Source organism: Meriones unguiculatus, chromosome 9 (assembly GCF_030254825.1).
Source record: "Meriones unguiculatus strain TT.TT164.6M chromosome 9, Bangor_MerUng_6.1, whole genome shotgun sequence".
NCBI classification, from domain to species: domain Eukaryota; kingdom Metazoa; phylum Chordata; class Mammalia; order Rodentia; family Muridae; genus Meriones; species Meriones unguiculatus.
The window spans coordinates 118,771,222-118,795,205 of NC_083357.1; the positions used below are offsets into that span (position 1 = coordinate 118,771,222).

The 23,984-nt window shown below is 44.2% G+C and overlaps 1 protein-coding gene across 3 annotated transcripts in view; it reads left to right on the forward strand.

Moving 5' to 3' along the window:
- Positions 1-23,984, forward strand: part of Pcca (propionyl-CoA carboxylase subunit alpha) — a 288,912-nt gene that overhangs the window by 210,107 nt on the left and 54,821 nt on the right. For 2 of the 3 annotated variants that reach the window (XM_021644430.2, XM_060391662.1), the window contains 2 exons: positions 696-794; positions 16,906-16,959. In XM_021644430.2, coding sequence (XP_021500105.1) covers positions 696-794; positions 16,906-16,959 — 153 coding nt within the window. The remainder of the gene's footprint in view (positions 1-695; positions 795-16,905; positions 16,960-23,984) is intronic. The other variant, XM_060391661.1, reaches the window with a different exon arrangement.

Consider the following 23,984-nt stretch of genomic DNA (forward strand, 5'->3'; position numbering starts at 1 on the left):
CCTTTCTCTGGTATGAAAGAGTTAGGAAACAACCTTTGGTGAGTGTTTTAATTAACCTTGATTTCTTTTTCTTTTCAGCTACTTTTATGTTACTTACTTAGAAACTAAAAATTTCCCTCTAATTGTATCTCTGATTTGAAAAATTATGGCTTTCTTATGATGATTTGGTAAAAATTATTTATGATTAGCAGCTGTATAGTAGAACTTTCCAAAGTTTGAATAGACTGGCTGTTCAGTACCAGAGAGTCTTGCCTAATTAAAGTGTGTTTTAATTAAGATACCATCATTAAAATTAGCACTGAGAAAGTTTTCCCTTGGTCCTTGGAGAGGACATTATCTGCAAGCCCTGTTGTGTGGGCTGCAAAGTGTCACTGGAATTTATATGCATTACCTGTCTAATTGCAGTAAATGTAGCATGTCCAGCTAGGTTCCGAGTTAGAAGGCTGTTTGTTACTTTCTGGAAATCACTTGAAGCCTCAGCACTCAGAGGCAGCTGTTCACAGGTCCCTCACCTCTCCCCAGAGATGGCTGGGAAGACTGTTGCTGGACCCTGTCTTTCATGGCTGCAGCAGTAAACATGACAGGCTGTTTGGAAGCCATCTGTTAAAATGGCTGCTGCTTTGCATGCGGCAGTGAACCTGAGATCAGTTTCCTGTCTTTCTTTGTGGTGACAGTCTTATTTTGTGTCACAACAGGTGGAAGTTGATGGGTCGAAACTAAATGTGACCAGTACGTGGAACCTGGCGTCACCCTTATTGTCTGTCAACGTTGATGGCACGCAGAGGACTGTACAGGTAAATGTGCCCATGATTTACCTAGAAGGCTTCAGTCTCCATGTGGTTAATCCTGACATAAGAAGGAAGAGCTGTATTTTATTATTCATTGTGCCCTTTTTATAGTTGTGAAGTTTTTTTTTTTTTTCTTATACTAGAGGATTTTGAGCTATGTCTTAATTTCAGAGAATATTTCCCTTTTTTCCAGAGAACTTCTCAAAGCTATTGCATTATATTTTGGTGGAAACAAATAACCCCACAGGCTCGTAAAACTTACTAGATGGAAAGTCATCTTTGTCATTGTGTGCTTTTAATTATAACACATGGCTTGTATGGATTATCGTTTCTGCAGTGGAAATGATGCAGTCTTCAGTCAGCAGATACATGGCCTGCAGGTTGGTTTTCCACAGCAGTATTGTAATTTGGGAAGTGCCTCCCACCCCACACCCGAGTGTCTTCTTATGAGCAGGTGCTTTGAGGCCAAGAGTGGATAGCATGTTCTTTGTAATCACTGACCTCCATTTGAAGTAGAAATCCATGTAAGGAGCTGAGCCTCCATGGGCTCTGGGAAACCAAAGCCTAAACAAAAACACAGGAAAATGTGGCTGTTCCATATGAATGAGAACTTTAAATCTCTCATAGCTTCAAATGCTGGTTCTTTAACTCAGTTTTACATAGAAAACCAAAGAATCACATCTATTTTCTGCCTCACCCATACAGTCTCTATTAGCGGAGACTGTGGGTCAGAGTGCTCAGACTGTGTGGTACTGAACAGTTTCCAAGCGGGGCTCAAATTGGTGTGTTATCTCTGTGTAGGTCTAAGAGGGTTTGAACTCTCAGTGCTGAACTTAGGTTTTTTTACTTCTTCTGGTATACTTTCTATTTTCCACCTTTATAAATAAATTATGAAATGAAATTCTCTTAGACCCCTTGAAAGACATCACTACATGCTTTCACTACATTCCACTTAAATCCATTTGATGGGCTTCGGGATAGGGGTCAGTGGCAGAATGCTTGTCTAGCATGGACAACACCCTGAAGTTGATCCTTGGCATTGCATAAAACCAAGTGTCGTGGTGCACTCCTACAGTCCTGGCACTTGGGAGATGTCAGAGCGATGATCAGAAGCTCAAGGCTCTATTTAGCTATGAAGAGCTAGAGACCAGCCTGAGGTACCTGTGACCCTGTCTAAACAAGCCAACAACCACCACCGAACAAACAAACAAAGGAATGAATAAAATGCAGTTGCTGTTGCGGCTTCAAAAACAGTGCTCACTAGCACATTCTTAGTTGAAGCACTGGGTTTGGGTCCCTGTCTAGGCTTGGTTGTTAGGGTTTGGGTTCATGTGTGAGCTCTCAATGGTAAGAAGACAAACTTTGATTCAAGCGTTGCTGTCATGGTGCTGTTCAGCATCCTGCCTGGTGTTTCTCCTCATGGTTGTCTTGGTGACCTCTTGACAAGTAGAAGTTCCAGCTAGGTATAGATTTACAATAACCACCAGCACTATCTTCCCTAGAATACCTTTTTTTCCTGGATGATGTTCAATACAATGTTTTCATTTTGTAAGTCCTTTGCTGTAAGAATATTCACATATCTGAAATATGTGAACCCATCGAGGCATATCTTGGACTTGTTGGAAGGAGTTGTGAGACCAAGCTAGTATTCTCTAACTGGATGTGAACTCTCCAAAGCACCTGTGCTGTGTCATGTCAGTGGTACCTCCCACTGAAGGCAGAGATGGGGAGAGCAGCAAATGGCCTGCCTCCAGCTGTCCCTGTCCTCCTTTCCAGAGGCTCACGTTCTGGCCCCCCTCTCACCGCTGGTGGTGATTACTCATTGTCCGCACCTGAGCTCTGCCTTGTGCACTGAGCTGCTGCCACAGCCTCCTCTTCCTTGACTTGAGGATTGAGTCCTGGGAAAGAACACTAGTCACTGTTGATGAGGGCCAGTACGGAGCTGGTAAGCAGTCTGCCTGCAAGGAACAATTTAAAGAACCAGGAATGCAAACACTGGAAACTTTTAATTAATTTTTTGCTATTCATTTAACAAGTCAGTTTTTCTTAGATACCCTCATTTGTTGAAAATAAAATGACAGTGGTTGCAATTTATTTGCTTTGTTTCCTTCTGTATTTAGATCTTTTAGTTTGATGTTTGCTGAAGACATGCTTACGGAGCAACATGGGGAACCTTCTGTGAAGTGATGCACTTAGAGACCTAGACTACCAAAAGAGAGAGGTCGCATCCAACAGAAACACGTTATAGTGCTGTAGGTCATTTTAGAGATTTACTTACTTGGTATTAATGCTGGCCTGTCTTGTGTATATCTGTGCACCAGCTGCTCGCCTGATGCACCGAGGCCAGAAGCAGCCACACATTCCCCTGGACCTGGAGTCGCTGTTTTGAGCTGCCACGCAGGCACTGGGAGCTGAACTGGGCCCACTGCAAGAGCAGCCGCTGCTGTTGGCCACTGGTCCGTCTCTCCCGCCTCTGCTGTTCTTAAAATTACAATAATGTTGGTTGGAGTAAATGAAATTGAACATTTACTTCCTCTGTCATTTGGAGAAGCCCCGTGTAGCTAGTCTGGCTATTGGCAGAGACAGCTTGCCAGTCAAACCCTTTATAAACCAGAGGGTGTTTCAGATAAAAATCATAGTGTTTTTGTTGGTGTTGTGGTTTTGTTTGTTTTTGTTTTGTTTTGAGTGTCCCATTCATGTATTAAGCATGATTTTTAAGTTTCTCATTTAAATTTATTAATTAGATTAAGATGTTGGTGAAGTGCTTGCATTGCAGGCTGGCAACCTAGTTCTGCCCATCAGGCATGGAAAAGCTTGCTTGTTCCTGGCGTGGAGAGTCAGGGACGGGGAGTCCTGTCCTTGCTGGCTAGCCAGACTAGCAGCGTGATGGGCAAGCTCCAGGCAGAAGCCCTCTCCACAGAACAAGGGAGAGGTACCTGAGGAATGGTAGCCAAGTTTGCCCTCTGGCCCCCACACTCAAGTATGCACGCATGACCGTGTCCATGCATACATGGGTGTAACCTGTGAGCATGTAGGGCCACCCTTCCTCCTGCACACACACAGATGAACAGAATTAAGGAAGAATAAAGAAGGAAGTTGACTTCATTTAAAAGCTAAAGATGGATTTCCCTTTTACTTAATAGATTTTTTTCAATTAAAAAATTGAAAAAAATTCAATTCTCACCTCTCAGCGGTGAGAGGGAGGCCAGAACGTGAGCCTCTGGAAAGGAGGACAGGGACAGCTGGAGGCAGGCCATTTGCTGCTCTCCCCATCTCTGCCTTCAGTGGGAGGTACCACTGACATGACACAGCACAGGTGCTTTGGAGAGTTCACATCCAGTTAGAGAATACTAGCTTGGTCTCACAACTCCTTCCAACAAGTCCAAGGTATGCCTCGATGGGTTCACATATTTCAGAAGGTTAACAAAAGTCAGAGCTGGTCCCACAAGGTGGCATGATTTCCTGCCTGTAGTGCTTACCTGAAGTGGCAAGAACATGGAAGGTGCGCCATGTCCTCAGTGAGTCCACGCTGTCTCCTTCATGTGTGCTGGAACCTCTGAAGAGTGGAGTGTGCTGAGTTAACAGAACTTTTTGTGGTCATTTTCGGTATTATTGCTATGCCTGTGTTTCCTTCCAGTGATGTAGTTCTTTTAACTTTGAACGAGGTGCTTCAGTTTCACTCTGACTGACTTGAGGAGCTCTCCATGTCTTCCAGTGCAGTGTGTCTGCTGGACTCAATGTGCTTCTTGTTAGCATTTCACAGATTTTCATTGTGTAGCCACACTGTCGCACGTTCTCAGGCAGCTGACTGCTCCCAGCCTGCGGCTTTGTGTGGCTTCTCTGTCCACCTGCTCACAGCAGGCTTCGCTCAGGCCTGAGGCATGGCTAAACACCCCTGAGCACTTCTGAAGACCCAGCTGAGGTCTAACTGTTCTCTGCTGTGTGGTGGGGAACTAGACACCATGCACTTCTGAAGACTGGTTTTTCCTTTTCTTATTCTCGCTTAAATATTTTCAAGAGAAAATAAAGTTATTATAAGTAGTTGTAAAAATGAGGCGACCTGGATGTAAAATGAATAAAAAGTAAAATAAAAAAAGAGTAGATTGCAGCATTCCTGCATTCTGTGTTGAATAGATCATTGATATGCAGCTAAGTGGAACTAATTTTCCGTGCTAGAGCAGATAAATTTGGAATGGCGTCACACAAATCTCATGCCATTTACTGCAGAATTCCAGATTAAATGGATGACTCGTGAACTTATTTGAGTATTGGACGGATCATACAACACGGAGCCTCACAGTGCTCAGTGAGCCCAAGCAGTGTAGAATCCCCCCAGGCGCAGAACATGAAGGAAGGTTGAGTCCACTGCAGGCTGTGTGTGCTGTCGCAGTTCCTCCACAGGAGTTATCCACACAGAAATTAAAGACGTTTGGAAATTCAACTGCCATTTCCTGGTTTTCACTGAAAAAAAATTAAAGGTTTTCCATTTTAGAAAGATGAAAATGTTCTCCTTGTCAATAGTTTGGCTTAAAATGTCCTTCATCAGATCTGAAAACAAACTTAGTTTTAATCCTACTTCCTATGTATTCACACAGAAATTATGTGTGTGTATGCATATGTATTTGCCTGTGTATGTGTGTGTGAATGGATGTGCATGCTGAAGATTGAACATGATCTGTGAGCTATGTTCCCATTCCTGAAAATAAATTTTTTAATTGGAAAGTTAAATGATGGTGTTCACAGTTGTGCTTATATTTACAAGCACATGTACATGCACGTCAAAAAAAGTCTGTTTCCTAACATGTTTTCAGCCTTAAAATGAATGTTTTCCCTGTTTTTAAGGTGTTTCTCCTCACCCACCCCCTTAGGAGTAATTAGCTGCTGTTTTTACTGTGTGCATGTGATTGCACAAGAATCACCAAATGTAATATGAACCTGTATATTTAGTTGTGTCAGATATATAGATATATAACAGAATAAGCAAGGGTTAGTGTTTTCCCCTAAAGAAGTAGGAAATGAAAGAGTAATTATTAACCATCTCCTTTTCCCTTTCCTGAAAACATCAATTACACAGGAACAAGCTCCCCAGCAGAACAGAATAACTGCTTTCACTATGTTTCGAAAACTTAATCACAGTTTAACAGCTGGGATGCGTGTGTGACTGTAATTTAAGGCATTAACTTCGGCACAGGGATACCGGCCTTTGGACAGCAGTCCTGCGAGCTGCGTGCATCTCGGTCTTAGCAACGGGTTTTAGAATTTGGAGATGTTCATTAATTTAACTGAAGAGGAAAATGGCTTTCAGAATCCCCCCCTTTGCACATGCACACATCTTTTCCTTTACTGTTAACTAGAAATTTGCATTTTAGGGGTTGAGAGAGGAAGGGAATTTTGAAGGGCTTAGGCACGGACTGTGTAGATGAAGAACAAAGCTGCTGCTCTGGAGACTATTAAGACAAGCCCTGCAGCCTTACAAAGATATTGTCAAGTTGGAAATCAGTAAGAGACAAAGAAAACCACCACTGTCCCCACCAGTGTCCTCCCTCAGCATTATTTGGAAAGGTGGAATCACCTCTGACTTTTTTATCCCAGGAAGGTATTTTGGGAACGTTTGGTTTACTGTTTTGTGAGTGCCTTTGCTTTCCTTTGATAATTTTGTATTTGTTGAAGTTGTTTTGTGAACAGAATCTTTTAGAGTTTTATTTTTGAAACAATGAAAAGTGTAGATGTTAGAGTAGACTCAGTAAAAGGAAAGAAGGCACGTTTACCTGGCCCTGAGGTGCCGTTTTAAACTTGAAAAGATGGTAGTTGAAGCAGGCAGGTGAGTTATGTCTTAGAAACATCTGATCTCTTACTAAAGTTTTTCTGGCCTCTCAGGCAGGTCGAATATGCTTCTCCTGGCATCTGATGCATTTAGGTATTGAAGGCTTTGTTTCCTGTGGATTCTAGATTTTTTAAAAAGTTTTCATTTTTCTCTATGGGAAAAGTTTGTTTTCACCTAGGAAAGGTAGAATAAGCTCTAGTTTGGATGAAATTCATTTCCCTTATTTTCCTTGATGTCACTTCTTTTGGCTGGTGTATGTCAGCTTTCCCTCCAACTTCCCTCTCTGCAGATTGTGGCAGTAAGGAAGAAAGAAAAAAGCTGGAGTCATTCTTTGTGTGGTTACCTGGTGGAAACTGAATGCAAAGACAGGGAATTTGCTAATCCTCTTTATCTCTGACCATGCACCCACTGGTACAATTAGCATGTTTAATGTGAAGACCTGTGCTAAGCTAAGTTCGTGTCTGTGTTAGTCATTGCTTTCACTGTGTTTGCCTGGGAATGAGTCAGGCCCTGGCAGGGCAAGGAGAGGAAGGGCGGTGACAGCCCCATTCCCTGCCTGATGGGAGCACCTGCTGCAGCCCAGGCAGTTCACATACAAACTCGTCCCGGGAAGGCGTCATGTGACAGCAGCTAGCTGCAGTGGTGGTTTTTATTTTTTATTTTGTTTTGCTTTTGAGACAGGGTTTCTCTGTGTAATAGCCTTGGCTGGTCTGGATTACTGTGTAACTCACAGAGAGCCTTCTGCCTCTGCCTCCTGAGTGCTGGGATTAAAGGTGTGCACCAGCACAGCACCACTAAAAGCAGTTTTGTTTTTTTTTTTTTAATATCTGAATTGAGTTTTGTTCAACTGGCAGATAAAGATTGCCTGTGTCTCAACACATGTCACGCTGTGGAACGATCAGCCAGGAGAGTTCACGTTACCTAGCTTCTCAGACAGCATTCCAAGAAAACAAATGAAGCTTGTTTTCACATGCTTGGGCTGTCAAAAGATTAGGATAAAAAAACAAATTATAGTTTCCTCAGTGGAAGTGCCATGGAAAGGCCATTGAAATCAGGGAGCCTCCATCCACACTTCTGCTGAAATGACCGCAGTATGGGGCGTGGTCTGGCCACAGCTGTGAAAAGACACTTCAGTGTACAGGAAATGCTTAGGACTTTAGTAAAGCTGGGCATTGGGGTGCACAGCTTTAATCCCAGCACTCAAGAGGCAGAGGCAGGTGGATCTCTGAGTCTGACTGAGGTCAGCCTGGTCTACATAGTGAGTTCTAGGACAGCCAGGGCTAAACAGAGAAACACTGTCTTAAAAAACAAAACAAAACTTTAGTAAAAGATGGATCTTAACAAATGAAGGTCCCCATGTAATTTTGATAAAGAATGCTTTGTGAATCAATTCAAACTCTCCTTTAAAAAATATCTGTTCTTAATGTGACACCTGATTTTTGGATCACAGTCCAGGGCAGGCCCCATGCCTAGGAGCAGTCAGCCAACACAGACTGGACTTGATGCGTTGAGGGAGTGGGAGATAGAAAGGGAGAGAAGGAGAGAGAGGAAGAAAGAATGAGAAGAAGAATGGAGTTGGGTGGGCAGAGAGGTTGGGGAAGGACCGGGAAGAGTTGTGAAATGACAAAATGCACTATGAAATCTCAGAGAATTAATAATCTTATTTAAACATCTATCACCAATAGTCATAAGCCAGAAATAAAAAAAATTATACTTGATTGTTATATTTTAAATTTTTCCAAAAAGAAAGGGTTTTTGTTTTTGTTTTTCTCAAAAAATTGTTTTCATGAAAGGAGGAGTTAATATGACCTGGAGAGGACAGGAGCTCCACAAAGACAAAATGTATCTGGGCACAGGAGTCTTTTATGAAACTGTATCTCCAACCAAGGAACATGTATGGATACAACCTAGAACCCCTGCTCTGATGTAGCCCATGGTAACTCAGTATCCAAGTGGGTTCCTTAGTAAGGGGAACAGGGACTATTTCTGACATGAACTCAATGGCTGGCTCTTTGACATCCCCCCTTCCAGGAGGGAGCAACCTTGCTAGGCCACAGAGGAGGACATTGCAGCCAGTCCTGGTGAGACCTGATAAGCTAGGGTCAGATGGAAAAGGAGGAGACCTCCCCTATCAGTGGACTTGGAAAGGGACAGGGAGGAGATGAGGGAGGGAGGGTGGAATTGGGAAGGAATGAGGGAGCGGGCTATAGCTGGGATACAAAGTTAATGAACTGTAACTAATACTAAAAAAAAAAAAATTAATTAAAAAAATTTTGTTTTTTTTTTAATTCTAGATGTAGTTATATAATGTCCTCATTGTTGCCCATGGTCTCCTAAAGCCTAAAATATTATCTCCATGGTCCATTACTGACAGAATGTGCTAAAGCCTCAATGAGACCAAGACAATAGCAGCAGATACAGGGAAGTGACTCGGATATGTTCTGAGTGGGGACAGCAAAGACTGTAACAGATGCATTGCTCACTGGGCATGAAGGAAGTTAAAGAGCTAAGGGTGAGTGGTGAATGTTGATATTTTTTTGCTTAGACATAGGTGAGCTATGGTGGGTCAGGTCCATGGAAGGCAGATCAAGAATCCTGTCTGGCTCTGCATATTTGAGAGGTGCTTTAGATGTAAGGGCTAGTATCACATGGATGATTGACCGTGTGGTCTGGATTAGAGCTGAAAACTGAAATGTGGAACCCATGAGCAGTAGCATGGGTCTGTCATATGCAAAGCACAAAGCGGGCTGAGTGTGGCGCTCGGGCTTACAGTGCCAGCACTGACAGGCTGAGGCAGGAGGATGTCTGAGTTCAGGAACAGTCTGGCCTATAGAGCGAGGGGCTGTTAAAAGGAAAAGAAAAATAGGACCTTTGTCGTAGACTGTATGGCTAACTTAGGACAGGCTGAAGGCCTTAATGTCTAAAGAAGCAATGCAAAGGGGAGGAGCCCCAGCTGTTGTCTGTGAGTATCTCCTGGCTGTTTCGCAGAGGGTTGGGATGTTCTTGGTGGGGTGGGAGGTAGAGCTGTTTGTGTGATGATCAGCGTGGTTTTTCCAATTGTGTACTACCATCAGAAGACACTGGATTTTAGGCTACGTGTGGAATGCAGCCTTTGCCTAGCTCTCTCATAAAGTTAAATTTAAAAAGCATGACGTGTTTATTTATTGTATATGCATGTGTCATGGTAGATATGTGCAAGTCAGGGACACTTTGTGGGAGTCAGTTCTCTGCTTTTATGCCCTAAGGACCAAACACAGGTCATCAGGTACTGATGTCTATCCACGGAGCCATCTCGTGGCCCACAGAGGTAGAGTTTGAAGTAGGAGGTTTGTGAATGGGAGAGAGGGATGGATCTAGCTGGATTCACAGGGGGAGAGTGTGGATAAATGTGTAGAGATGAAGCCAGCAGGTGACACCAAGAAAGCTCTAAGGAAAAGGGAGGAAAACCAGGAGTCTGAGGTGGCCTTGAGGCCAGGCAAGGAGGCCTTTGTGTATGGGACTCATTAATAAGGTGCAGACACGATGGGTCTGAGATGGGGGAAGATACACACGCTAGGACCTCACACTGTCTCTCAAGGCATAGTGGCTAGGCCTACTTACTTAGATTCTGTTTCTTGTTTGCTTTAGTTTGGCCTTTGTTTCTGAAGTAAGTATTATATTTTAAAGTATTCTTGAGTTTGGTCTCCCGTTTAGGAAATACTGTCTTTTGTTTTTGGATTATGACTTTCATCTGGCATTTCTGTCATGGTGTCATTCTGTGGGATTACCTTTCTGTGCTTCTTTTTATGGTTTATATGGATCTTGCTATGGTGCTCCTGTTCATTTGTTGTTTTTTTGACATTTGGAAGTGACATATTTTTCCCGTGGCTCTTTTGACACAGATGGTAGGAAGAATGTTAAACACAGTGGGAAAGCTCCTCCTCTCGTGGTTTCAGGGAGTGTGGACAGGCTCACTGCGCTTGAGTTGGCCACGTGAGAGGTGGCATGCTGAGGCAGCACTGACTCGCCAATCCCTACTCTCAGTTCCTGAGTTTATGAACAAGCTGTGATTCAGGGTTGCTGCTCACTGTGGAATTCCATAACCCGGGACACTCAAACGTCGTCTGAGGACTGACGTGTTTCCATGTCCACACCACGCTCCTTCAGGTCCTTGGCATCAAGGAGAAAGCACAAGATCTGTATTCCTAGTCCATGGAGAGCTCTCCATTTATGGATGATCATGCATTCAGCTGTTAGAGGTGCCAATCCCACGTGGAAGGAGTGTGTCCTTTTAATGTCCCGAGCTTTAGTTCCCTGGCCCCCAGAGAATGAAGGTCATCTTTCCCACATGGGAATCAGAGAGGATTCCAGTGGTGTTGCGATTGGTCCCTGGCCTCATCCCTCCCTGTTCCTGTGTATCTTCAATTGCAGACCATCAGTCATTCTAAAGCAGAGCCGTTAAGCAGTATGAGGTTTATAGAGCTGAGGATGTGGCTCAGGGAGAGAGCACTTGCTGGACGCACAGGTCCTGGATGAGCCTCTAGCACAACAGAATGTTGTACACGTGAGCCACACACTGGCTCTCTAGTCTTTCTACTTTCCTGTCTTGCCATTTCCATCTTTCAACTATCCCTATTTCCAGTCACACTGAACTGCCTACCCTTTCATCAACCTTCCATGCTTACTCCTAATCTGAAATTTATATGAACTTTCCTGTCAGCACAAAAGTTCTCCTTTCTCTTCCTTCTGTGACATTGCTGTGAAACATTTTTAGTGAGTTATTTTCAGGAAGGGGCTCCCTGCACTGCTGTGGAAGGAGGAGGCTGAGTTTGCGCTCCGGTGAATGGTGACAGGCGCAGCAGTGCACATCTGTAATTCCAGTGCCAAGAGGCAGATTCAGGAGGCATGCTGGCCAGCTCCTAGATTCAGGAGGCATGCTGGCCAGCTCCTATAGATGAATTGATGAGCCCGGGTCAGCGAGAGACCCTGTCTCAGAAGCTAAGGTAGAGAGAGCCATTGAGGAAGATACTCACACACATGCACGTGTCATATAACTGTGCATAAACAAAATGACTTCTGTACATGGTAAATTGTCAGTTATAAATATTGCAAATATGCATATACATGACCAAATGGATAAACCAATCTAATTAAGATACGTATTACCATCTATTTGTGGTAGAATATATGCCCAGGGCTGGTATAGCTGGATCTTGAAGAAGCACTATTTTGATTTTCTGAGAAAGCACCAGATTGCTTTCCAGAATGGTTGTACAAGTTTACATCCCACCAGCAGTAGAGGAGGGTTCCCATTTCTCCACATCCTCTCCAGCATGTGTTGTCACTTGAGTTTTTCATCTTAGTCATTCTGATGGGTGTAAGGTGAAATCTCAGGGTTGTTTTGATTTTCATTTCCCTGATGACTAAGGACATTGAGCATTTCTTTAAGTGTTTCTCTGCCTTTCGATATTCCTCTATTGAGAATTCTCTGTTAGCTCTGAACACCATTTTTTAAATTGGGTTACTTGATTTGTTGCTTTTTAACCAGAAGTCTGTGTCTGTACCATATCATGGAAGTGTTTTCTCTATAATTTCTCCTAGGGGCATTAACATTTCAGATCTTACGGTAAAGTCTATGATCCATTTTGAATTGGTATTTGTGCAGGGTGAGATGCTGTGGTCTCCTTTCTTGTTAATGTGGGTGCTGGTTTACCTGCCACCATGTGTTGAAAAGGCTGTCTTTGTCCAGTGTGTCTCTGGTACCTGTATTGTTTCTTTTCCTGTTGTGGCCAAATACATGAAAGAAGCGATTTCGGGGAGGGAGGGTTCAGTTTGCAGTCTAAGAAGGGAGGCGATCCATCAAAGAGGGGAGGCATGGCGGCAGCCATGGCAGCTGGCCACCTTGTGTCCACAGTGGGGTTGCAGGGAACAAGCAGGAAATGGAGTCAGACCGTGAAAGTCTGAGGCCTGCCCCACTTTGTCCTCCCTAGAGAAAGGTTCCATATTGGATGAAACAGTCCCGTAGTCTGGGGGCCAGCTTCCCAACACTGTCCACAAGAACGTTCTACAGTTAAACTGTGTTTTAGTCAAATAGCAGTTGGCCATAGCCCTGTGAACTTGTCTCTGGGTCCTCTGAGCCTTCCACGGTCTACAGATGTGTTTTGTGGCTGTGGTATGCTCTTTAGTTACTTGTGAAACTTGAAATCAGGTACTGTGTTGTCCCCAGTGTCTCTCTTTTTCCTCAGGAGCTGGCGTTAGGTTCTCATAGTCTTTACTGTTTTTCTAGTGTAACTTTACTTACTAAATCTCTGGTGCCAACAGTTTTCTCTTTCTCCCCCCTACCCATGGATTCTGTGTTTGGCCTCTTGATCATGTTTCTAGGTTCTTGAAAGCTGTGATAACTTTGCTTTTTATTTTTGTTGATATATGAGATAATATTGCCTTCTCCTTTTCTTTTATTCTTGGTAACTTTTTCTTCTGCTTTCTCTAGTCCATTGGGGATGATTTTCAGCACATTTATTTGATCAATTTAGTTTTTATTACATTTTTTACTTCCAATATTCTGCTTGATTTTTTTTCAAACATGTTAATTTTTTTGCAGAATTTCTCATTCATGCTGCTGACTTTTTTACCCAGGCCCTGAACTGGATTACTTTATTAAACTACTTGTATGAATATTTTTTTGAGATTATTCATCAATGCTCAGTCTAGACTTTGAATTCTTTGTCTCATACTCTATCATTCCAGTTTCCGTGGATTTAGTTACTGCAGTCATGCTCCTTATCCTTCCTCAACATGCTTGTTTCCGTGTTGGCTTTATGCACCCACATGGATTAAGCTCTCTTTTGGTTTTATCTCAAGTTCTTAAGTGCTCAATCTGCTCTTGAGAGCACAGTCCTGCTATTACTCAGGAGCAGACAAACTGCTGTAACAGCAACCTCAAGCTTAACCAAATATTGAATACAGTTAAGATCTTGAAAACCAATTAATGTATCTCCAGTTTCCCCAGAAATAACTGTCAGGCATGAGAGACGACACAGCCTCTAAGCATGAGGGAAGACATATCCCAAGCAGCTACGTAAACCTCAGATACATGAAAGTGGTAAACATAGTGCCGTGATGAGGCTGGGAGCAAATCACTGAGCCCCGGGTTACATGAGAGACCGTATCTCAAAACCCGGTGTGGGGAGTGAGTGTGGAAGACACCTAATTCCAACCTCTGGTCTTCACACACTCGCAAACACGTATGTGTGTCGCATGCACACACAGAAACTGGCAGCATTTAGCATGAGATATAAAATTTTAAAACAAAGGAAAAGTAATTATAACTAATGAATGAAATTAAGGAGGCATAAAGAACAAGAAATAAAAAGAAGAGTTAAGGAAAAGACATGCAAAGAATGGACAGAATGTTACAGAGAAGAGAGCTCCAGATAAAGTTTGATCAAATAAGAAAGAACAATAGGTAAATACAATTTAACTTAATAAAACTTTAAATTAGCCAGTCCTGGTGGTACACGGCTGTAATCCCAGCACTCGGGGAGCCAGAGACAAGCAATCTCTGTGAGTTTGAGGCCATCCTGGTCTACAAAGTGAGCCCAGGACAGCCAAGGCTACACAGAGAAACCCTGTCTTGACAAGCAAAAGAAACAGAACAAAAACTTTTAATTGTTTAAAACAAAGTTGAAAAACACTAAAATATAGTAAAGAAAAAAACATTTTTTAAAAGGAAAGTAAGGAAAGGTATTTTAGAAAATAACAAACACAGTGGCTTCGATCAGTGTCCTCTTACGTTGGAATATGCCAGGTGGAGAAGAGGCCAGTTGGTGGATATTCAGATTCTTGTCTTTGACATCTAGAGTGTCACTGAGCCTCAGCCTGCAGTTACTTGCCTGTCAAGGCTGTATTCACTGTAGGGTCTTAGGGTCTTCCCTTCCTTGCCTCCCTGGAGCCACCGCTGCCATGCAGCTGTGCAGCTGGGTTCTGTGGTTTGTACATTCTGACTGTCATGTCCAAGCCCGGTGCACTGTAGAGAGATGGAAGCAAGCAAAGCACCCCGATCGCCACTTGAGGCCCTAACGTTATTGCCTTCCATGAAATCCAATCCCCGGGGAAAGGAGGCTGTGTGAGAGGCCGCAGCTGAGCCTCTGGGCTCAGACCCACCACCGCCAACCACCAGATCAGGCAGATGGAGAGTCTAAACAGCCTCAAGTCCAGCTGAGGACAGTCGCCCGCCTGCAGAAGGGTGTTTTCCTCCACTCAGCTGCGCTTTTCCTTCTGTGCCGGCGTCTTCTGTGTGTGACATTCATGTTCTTCCTTTCTGTTTCTGGTTTCCCCGACTTAGAGCCACACACCATCTTCTGCTATCTTCCCAGAAGCTCTACTTTGTAGAGTATCTCTCCGAGCCTTATTCTGAACATACTATTCAGTTCTTTCTGTTTTTACTAAAGAATATATTACAGGGAGAAAGTCCCCAGTCTGTGAAGCAGGAGTCAAGGTGTTCCAGCATCTTGTCTGTGCTGGAGTTCCGGATTAGGGATGCTTAACCAATACAGATTGCAGATATTGTAGAGTCCAAGAAAATCTGAGCCCCTTCTGGTCCTCAACATTTGGAGGATGGTCACTCAACTTCATACTATTTTCCATGTATCCAGAGGTTTTTAATGGCTTCCTGGCTGCACCAAAAGTTGTGTCACAAGCTTTGCTCTTGTTTTTGTTGGCATTTCTCAGTTCTGTTAACTGAGATGGTGCTTTTGTAGCTTTGCCTTTGAACTTAACCAATATATCCTCCTCCCTAAATACAAATCCTTACAAAAACTTAATGAGCCAAATGATGGCATGAATTTAAGGTTGCTCCTGCATACCGTACTACCTTGAGCTAGCAAGACCACTGTGGTGTCAAGCAGTTGAGCATATCTGCAGGCGGGGAGAAACTTATTTTGCAGCAAACCTCTTTTTTCCTCATCTCTGGGACTTCCCACAGTGAAGAAGTCAATAGCTCAATTTGAACTCTACATGATCTGTCTAGGTTTCCATCGCTCTGGTGATCTTGGAGATTTGCTTTTCCGAATCTCTGCCTATTGAAAGGGAGTAAGAGTACAGTGGATGCCACTAATACTCTGTACTGGGTAGTGCTGGTTGTCAGCTTGGTTAGACTAAGAACTGGTCTAGAACCAGGCGGTGGTCATGCACACCTTTAATCCCAGCACTTGGGAGGCAAATTCAGGTGGATCTCTGAGTTCGAGGGCAGCGTGCTCCATAAATCGAGTTCCAGGACAGCCAGAGTGACACAGAGAAACCCTGTCTCAAAGAAAATAAAGTGAAACAAAACAAACAACAACAACAAACAAAACAAAAACAAGAAGAAAACAAAAATCCTGGTCTGTCTGAGGGTGTTTGCTGTTAGCTGAAGACTGACCCTGGATGGCCAGTGCTTCCCATGGCTGGGGTTTCGTCTTCTGGACAAGACTAAACCGTGGACAAGAGCTGCTGTGTCCCCACCATGATAAACTGAGCCCAGACAAGCCTTTCCTCAAGTGCTTCTGACCAGATACTTGTTTGTAGCAACAGGAAAAGTAACCAACACCACCCATCCTCCAAAACTCCGTCTGCTGGCCTCCAAAGCCATCAGTGCTCACATAGAACGTTCTCATTTGCACTCTTGAGTTCTTTTCACTAGAATGGGGGACTTGGAGTAGCAAGCTTGGATTAAGCAGGTGGGGGAGGCCGCTGATAAATATGCAGCTGAGGTCCAGTGTGATATTTAGTGCCCGCTTTCCATGACTGTTTTTGTCTTTTAACTAAAGTTTACAGGAATAAGAGAGGAATAGTAATATTTTATTTGCTTTGAGAACGTATTGATATATTTTTAGTATGGGGCAATTTTTTCTTTTTTATTGCTCTTTCAAAAGAATTGCATTATTCTCATTGTTGCTTATTATTATTATTATTATTAGTTTTTGATGTGCACACAGGCACATGTGTGCCATCATGCACATGTGGAGGTCAGATGACATCTTCCGGGGGTTGGTTCTATCTTCCACAGTGGGCCCCTGTGATCAAACTCGGGTGGTCAGGCATGTGTGCAAGCACTTCTCCCTGCGGAGCCCCTCACTGCTCCTGTCACTGCTCCTTTAAAGAGCTTCTGATGCTTCATCCACTTCTAAGCCAAGCGTTGCGTGGTATGGAAGCCCTGGCTTTTATTCCCTCAGTCACTGGCCGGTTGGCATTTGCAGTTTCTGTTTGATGATTGTGAACGTTCAAGATGTTTTCCCCTATGGATGCAGCTTCATTTTATACTACTTTTTCTTTTAGTGTCTTTCCCGAGAAGCTGGTGGAAACATGAGCATTCAGTTCCTTGGCACAGTGGTAAGTGTAAAAAATTCTGTTGACTCTCTTACTCAGGGGGAGTGTGCTTGGTTTTCTCCCAAGTTTCTGCTCCCTTCACTATGGTTTCATTTTCATCAAATTGAGACATCTCTGGGTGAGAAGCAGGATGTGTGAGAAAAGCTTCTGTGCTGAAAATATTTCTGCTGCATCTTTTCAGAGAGGAAATGCTTTTCTAGTTTCAGTTAAAGTAGTTGCTGTACTTTCCAACTTTGGATTCTAAAAAATAAGAACATATTTTATAGAAACTGTGACCTTGAATTCTCTCCCATCAGTTTGCTTTCTAGCTTTCTCTCTTAGCTTCCTTACATCTGTCTTTCTAATGATATTGAATCACAGCTTTATATCTTATTATTTTCATGTAAACTTTGTTATTTTATGTATTGCTGTGCAACACTCATAGGTCACATTTCTTTTTTTGTCCTTTAATCAATTTATGTGTATGGGTGGGTTACTTTTCTAATTTTAAACTCTCACTTTGATGTGACTTGGTTAGTATTGTGTGGGTATTTTGCCTGCGTGTATTTCTGTTCACCACATATGTACCTGGTGTATGTGGAGATTACAGGAGTCCCTGAAGTTATAAATGGTTGTACACCACAGTGTGGGTGCTCAGACTCGAACTCCAGTCCTTTGAAGGAGCAACCAGTACTTTTAATTACTGAGTCCTAAGTGCAGCCCTGAATAAGCCTCTTTTTAATGGAGGAATTTTTTACATTCTAATGAGTAGAGGAGATGTGCTTTGTTTATCTGTCAATCTCAGTTGCAAGCTACTTAAGTTGCCTCTACTTTTTATCATTATAAATGTGTTTTGCTTTTTGAATTTTAAAAATTATTTTCAAGCACATTTAAAATATTTTTCACTTTTAAGCTATTTTGCCTCCTGAGTGGACTCAGAGCTGTTGAGTGGCTATGACTTGTCATAGGCTCAGTTATCTTTCAGGCTTTGGGATCCACCCGCTGTGTGACGAGGGCTTGGACTCTAAGTGGTGTCAGTTTTGATTATGTAAATAATTTATCCTTTTCCTTCTGACAAGGTGCTCTTGTTGTTTGTCACTGTGGTTACAGTTTAGAAGTTCGTTTGCAGGCACACAGGATTGTGTCTCAGCTGCTGCTGCATTTGAACACCTCTCTGTGTCCACCTAGGAGGCCCAGGGTGTTAGTACTTAGGAACACACGATGCACATAACCAATCTCATGAAAGATGTTTGTTGGATGGAGATGGAGAGAGAGGGAAGGTGAGAGGGAGAGAGACATGGTGGGGGCAAGGGGTGCCCAACAGAGAGAGGGGAGAGAGCAGGAGAGGGGGAATGGCAGACAGGTCACTATGTGCCTGGCCCCAGTGATGCCATAGGACGCAGGTACTGACACAGGACGTTGTCAGGGCCCCAGAGGTCACTAAGGGAAGGCCAGTTGAGTTTCCTGCACAACACAGTTGGCCTGGGTGTGTATGTTGTGTGTATTTTACCTTCAGCGCCTGTACTTGACTATTCTTCTGCTCCCAAAATATGGTTTATAGGATGTTTGCCACTGTAGAGGCGGCAGAATGGAGCTGATAAAGGTGGACTAAAACCTTACACAACAACCAGTTGTAGTGAACAATCTGAAATGAGCTCACTGCGCCCTCCACACCTGAGAGGGGGCGAGCTCACTGCGCCCTCCACACCTGAGAGGGGGCGAGCTCACTGCGCCCTCCACACCTGAGAGGGGGCGAGCTCACTGCGCCCTCCACACCTGAGAGGGGGCGAGCTCACTGCGCCCTCCACACCTGAGAGGGGGTGAGCTCACTGCGCCCTCCACACCTGAGAGGGGGCGAGCTCACTGCGCCCTCCACACCTGAGAGGGGGCGAGCTCACTGCGCCCTCCACACCTGAGAGGGGGCGAGCTCACTGCGCCCTCCACACCTGAGAGGGGGCGAGCTCACTGCGCCCTCCACACCTGAGAGGGGGTGAGCTCACTGCGCCCTCCACACCTGAGAGGGGGTGAGCTCACTGCGCCCTCCACACCTGAGAGGGGGTGAGCTCACTGCGCCCTCCACACCTGAGAGGGAGTGAGCTCACTGCGCCCTCCACACCTGAGAGGGGGTGAGCTCACTGCGCCCTCCACACCTGAGAGGGGGTGAGCTCACTGCGCCCTCCACACCTGAGAGGGAATGAGCTCACTGCACCCTCCACACCTGAGAGGGGGTGAGCTCACTGCGCCCTCCACACCTGAGAGGGGGTGAGCTCACTGCGCCCTCCACACCTGAGAGGGGGTGAGCTCACTGCGCCCTCCACACCTGAGAGGGGGTGAGCTCACTGCGCCCTCCACACCTGAGAGGGGGTGAGCTCACTGCGCCCTCCACACCTGAGAGGGGGTGAGCTCACTGCGCCCTCCACACCTGAGAGGGAATGAGCTCACTGCGCCCTCCACACCTGAGAGGGGGTGAGCTCACTGCGCCCTCCACACCTGAGAGGGGGTGAGCTCACTGCGCCCTCCACACCTGAGAGGGAATGAGCTCACTGCGCCCTCCACATCTGAGAGGGAATGAGCTCACTGCGCCCTCCACACCTGAGAGGGGGTGAGCTCACTGCGCCCTCCACACCTGAGAGGGGGTGACAGTGTCATCCAAGAGCAAGTCTGTGCTTTTGAGGAAGCTGAGGTCATGAGCCTTGTTTTCTTGGAGTTTTGGAAATTGTTTAATGTCTCCTCATGTGACTCCATTCCTGGACCGTGCTCTTGTGTCTCCCCCTTTTATTTTTTAATAGCAGAATATTCAGAGTGGGTTCCACTTGAGATGTCGTAGATAAGTCTAATTGTCAGTTTATGCATGAGCACCCTAGAAATAATATTAGAACAAATAGAATTTGAATTATAATACAATAGAGTACTATTATTTCTAATAGAAATAGAATTAGAATAATATTAGAATGAATAACATTAGAATTAGAATTGTGTGTAGCAGTTTACCACCAAGACTAGGGATCCAAACTGTGTATAGCACTATTGGCTACATAATTACATTGATCAGAAAAATCTACAGAATAGCTTGAAAAGAGACTTACCTGATTTAGCCATATTTGCCCTTTAATAGGAACACAAATGTTGTGGTGTCCTATGCAAATGGGAAATAATTCAAATTTCAAGGAAAAGATAAAAGCAGTCCCTTCTTCAGACGAATGAATGAGTCTGTAATGGTCCCAAAGTCCAGCCATAAGCAGAGTGGAAGCAGGATAACTTTTCCCTTGGTGCCTTAACCTGGCTCCAGTGCTCAGGACAGACCACTTTTGATGATGGTTTCTATCTCCTGTGCCCTTTACCTAGGGATTTGCTGTCTGTCCCACTGTCTCCTCATCCTTGATGGCCTGGGGCTGGAGGAGACGAAGAATCCATGATGACAGACGCATGCCCCTCCTCCTGGTGGGGGAGGAGAGCTAGGGCAGGTTATTGCATCACCTTGCTTATTTCCTTATGCAGTAAAACTATGGAAGTGTTGAGGCCATCACTGGAAATAACCTACAACATAAGCACAATCTGAAACGATGTTTAACGGCTTATGAATTAACTGTAAGAGATAAATCAGGACAGCCTGTTCAGCTATTGGGCTGAGGAAAAGGAAGCATTAATAGATTGATGCATATCTGGGCCATGAATCCCTCCTGTACCCTTAGATGAACCATCAAAAAATAAGTATCTGCCTGTGAAATGGAAGACGGTTGGACAATTTTTGTATTCACAAATTTAGTTTGTGTGATGCAATCCCATAGTTTAGCAATTGGATAGTGATTTCCTATCCTTCTGTAGTAATCTGCAAATGAAATTTGAAAATGCATGATTTTTCATAGTAACGCTTTTAAAAAGGGATTGTTCGTTAGGGTAGTATAGTACAGCAAGGATTAATTAATACAGCAAGGATCCATGTCATGGCTGACATCGAGTCCTCCTCTGAGTTACTAGTTGAGCAAGAAGAATAAGGTAAGCAGCAAGTACTTGATGGCTCCAATGGTGTAAATAGGTCCACCCCAAAGGTCTGTCCTGTGTGCTAACCCTGTAGGAGACAATCAGTGAGGAAGATGAGTTTAGAGGCAGTGAAGGCCCCATACAATATACAAACGCTTCTCCCGGATTCACACAGCTGGGGTTCGCCTCGTGCCTGTTGAGATGATGAACAAGGGCTGTCTTGGAGTTTTAGGTAGCTTGGTTAGTGCCTTGGAAATGCTAGGCCAGGGAAGAATTGAGAAACAAATTCCCTTTCCCTGCCATGCTCTAACTTGCCTAGGCTGTGAAGTTAGCATTTTCACGGGCTCTCCTAAATACAGATTCCTCACCCCACGCTTGAGGACCGTCTTCAGACGTCGGGAGGGCAGGTAGGTACAGGAGCCCCAGTAAGGGCGCTGAGGGAGTCACCTCTACCGGAGTCACCAGCAGCACTGCTATTTTACTTTCCATTTTGTCTGAAGGAGGAAACTCCCCTCTTTTACCAGTTTTAAGGTTTGATCATCCAGTTTATATTTAGTCAAGGAAGTATCGTTCTCTTTCTTGTGATTAATATCTTCTTTATCTTCCTTAAGTATTTTGATAACAGTCTAAATTAATGTCCAGGTAGCCTACCGAAAATTGAAGGGGGATTTTCCTCTTGTTTATGTGTTTCAGTATTCTTTCAGGCTCTGTCCCATACTTCTTCACCTAAAGTCTCCTTTTCAGGAAACCAGGGATTATAATTATAAGCAACTTGCAGGCAGTGTCATAAGTGGGATTTTAACATTTGTGATCCTCCTGTCTTTAAAAAAACGATGCTCAAGCTTGATCCAAGGCAAAGCTTGCCTGGTTTCTGCGCCAGTCTCCTCAGGTCCCTCCCTGTCGGGCCACTGCACTGCTGTAAGGGCAGCAGAACCTGGGAGGCGGAGGAGGCAGAGTACGCTCTCATGCATGGCCAGTCTCACCCAGTGAGCTCGAGTAGTCACTGCTGTTCTCTGACCTGTGATGGGCACGGGAGTATAATCCAAGAGTGTGTTTGTGTGTGCGTGTGTAAGAAACAGATCACATGACTTTCAAATTCTGTTTTTTCTTGGAGTTTTCTCACAAGCATTCAGAATTCTCCCCTGACTACATTCTTGGACCGTGTTCTGACAATATGATTGTGTATTGTTGCCACCCATAGGCTGGTCAGGACATTGATTCACTGATAGTCCTGCAGCAGAAACCTAAAGCCCAGTGCAGCGTGGCCCCTCAGCCCCCCCACCCCGAGCTCCTGGAATAATGCGGCCTTTCTGTGTGTGTGCGTGTGCGTGTGCGTGTGCGTGTGCGTGTGCGTGTGCGTGTGCTTTCATTCATGTGAGTCTAGAGTATCAGTTAAGACACTTGGGGCTCACCTACCCAACCAAGTAAAATTCCTCCCAGCTACTCACAGCCGCAAAATCTCAACTCAAAATAATGCTGCACCTGTGAGCATCTGGAGACCGTGGTACCTTAGACGGCTTTGCTCTACACCTGTGGGGATGCGGAGACCGTGGCACCCTAGACGGCTTTGCTCAACTCAGTGTGCTTTATAAACACAGAAAGGATTACTTGACATGTATGAAACCCTCACTTGGATGTGGCCATTTATTTCACGAGCATCCTCATGTCTGTTGCTACCTCATAACAGGAGCTACCTCCCCTGCTCAGATGCGAGAGGCGCTGAGGGGATGCGCACCTAGGCTTCAGAACAAAGTAAGCAGGAGGCATTAACTCACAACTGGTGCAGGCCAACTGGCAGACCCAGGGTCAGACCAGGCCTTGTCTTAAAGTCAAGCTGGCAGCCATCACAGCGCATTCAGGGCAGATTCCTAACTGCTTGGCCAGGGGCTCTGCAGAATTCCGCTCTGTCTTCACAGGGAAGAAGTGAGAAAGAATGAGAATGAGTGTATGTGTATGTGAGAGGGAGAGAGAGATGCTGTTTTCTTCTCATAAAGTTGTTCCTTGGAGCTCCTTCTAATTAGAAGCCTTCTCCAATTAGGCCTAAGCTCTTCCCAAAGTTCCTGCCTCTGAATCCTGTCATGCTGACAGCATTCGTCAGGCAGGGAACACAGATAGTCAGTCCAAACACCCAGTTAGTAAATAATGCCCCAGAATTTCCTCAGGACAGAGGAGCCTGTTTCAGGCAGGGCTGGTTGCTTGCTTAAGCTGTGAGTCTTACAGCATACAGCCTAAGCTAACAAAGAAACTGAGAAGGCTGTGTTTCGCTAAAGCAGCATTTCTTAACACTAAGCAATAAGGATGAATGTTTTTTTAATTTGAAAGTTTGGGAGTTACCATTTTTTTATTCTAATCGGTTTCTATTTAATTTTTGGACATATAAGGCAACTACATCTCACTGAGACTGGTCTTCCTGCCTTGGAGACACCTCACTATCTCCTCACCAGCCTCTTTGTAGCTGTGGTGTTGGCATTCACCAAGGGCTTGAAGAACTATCAGTTTCTGTCTTTGACGTTTAGCCAAAATCTTAATGAAACCAAATGATGCTGAAGTTCTCAAAGCTAATTTGAATCTCAAATTGTACATTTTAAATTAAGTTTTTATTGATAATAAATATACTTTATTTCTTATTAGCCTTGAAAGCTTGAGTGATAACATCAGTAAAATAAACATGTTTTACAAAGATTTACCATTAAGGAGTCTATTAATATGACCCTTGGTACGCCGGCACAATTAGATTTTAGAGTAAGGGTTTAAGAAGTAACAGCGATTAATGACAACCATCGGAAACAATTTTGAACTCCATCAGTTTAACTCAGGAGGGTAAACTTAATATGATAATTCATCTAGTTGAATCGTATCAGCTTAGCAGGAAAGAATCTAAATATGTGACCCTTACCTCGCTTGTAAATGGATGCTGTGCTGAGAGATTTATCCATTCCATTAAGGAACTTTGGGGAACTTTGGAGTTTCTGCAATTGTTCCCTCGGAGGCTGAAAACCAACCTGATCTCATACTGGGACCATCCTGGTTTGCATATTTCCATAATTTGCCTTTGCTACTAATATGAC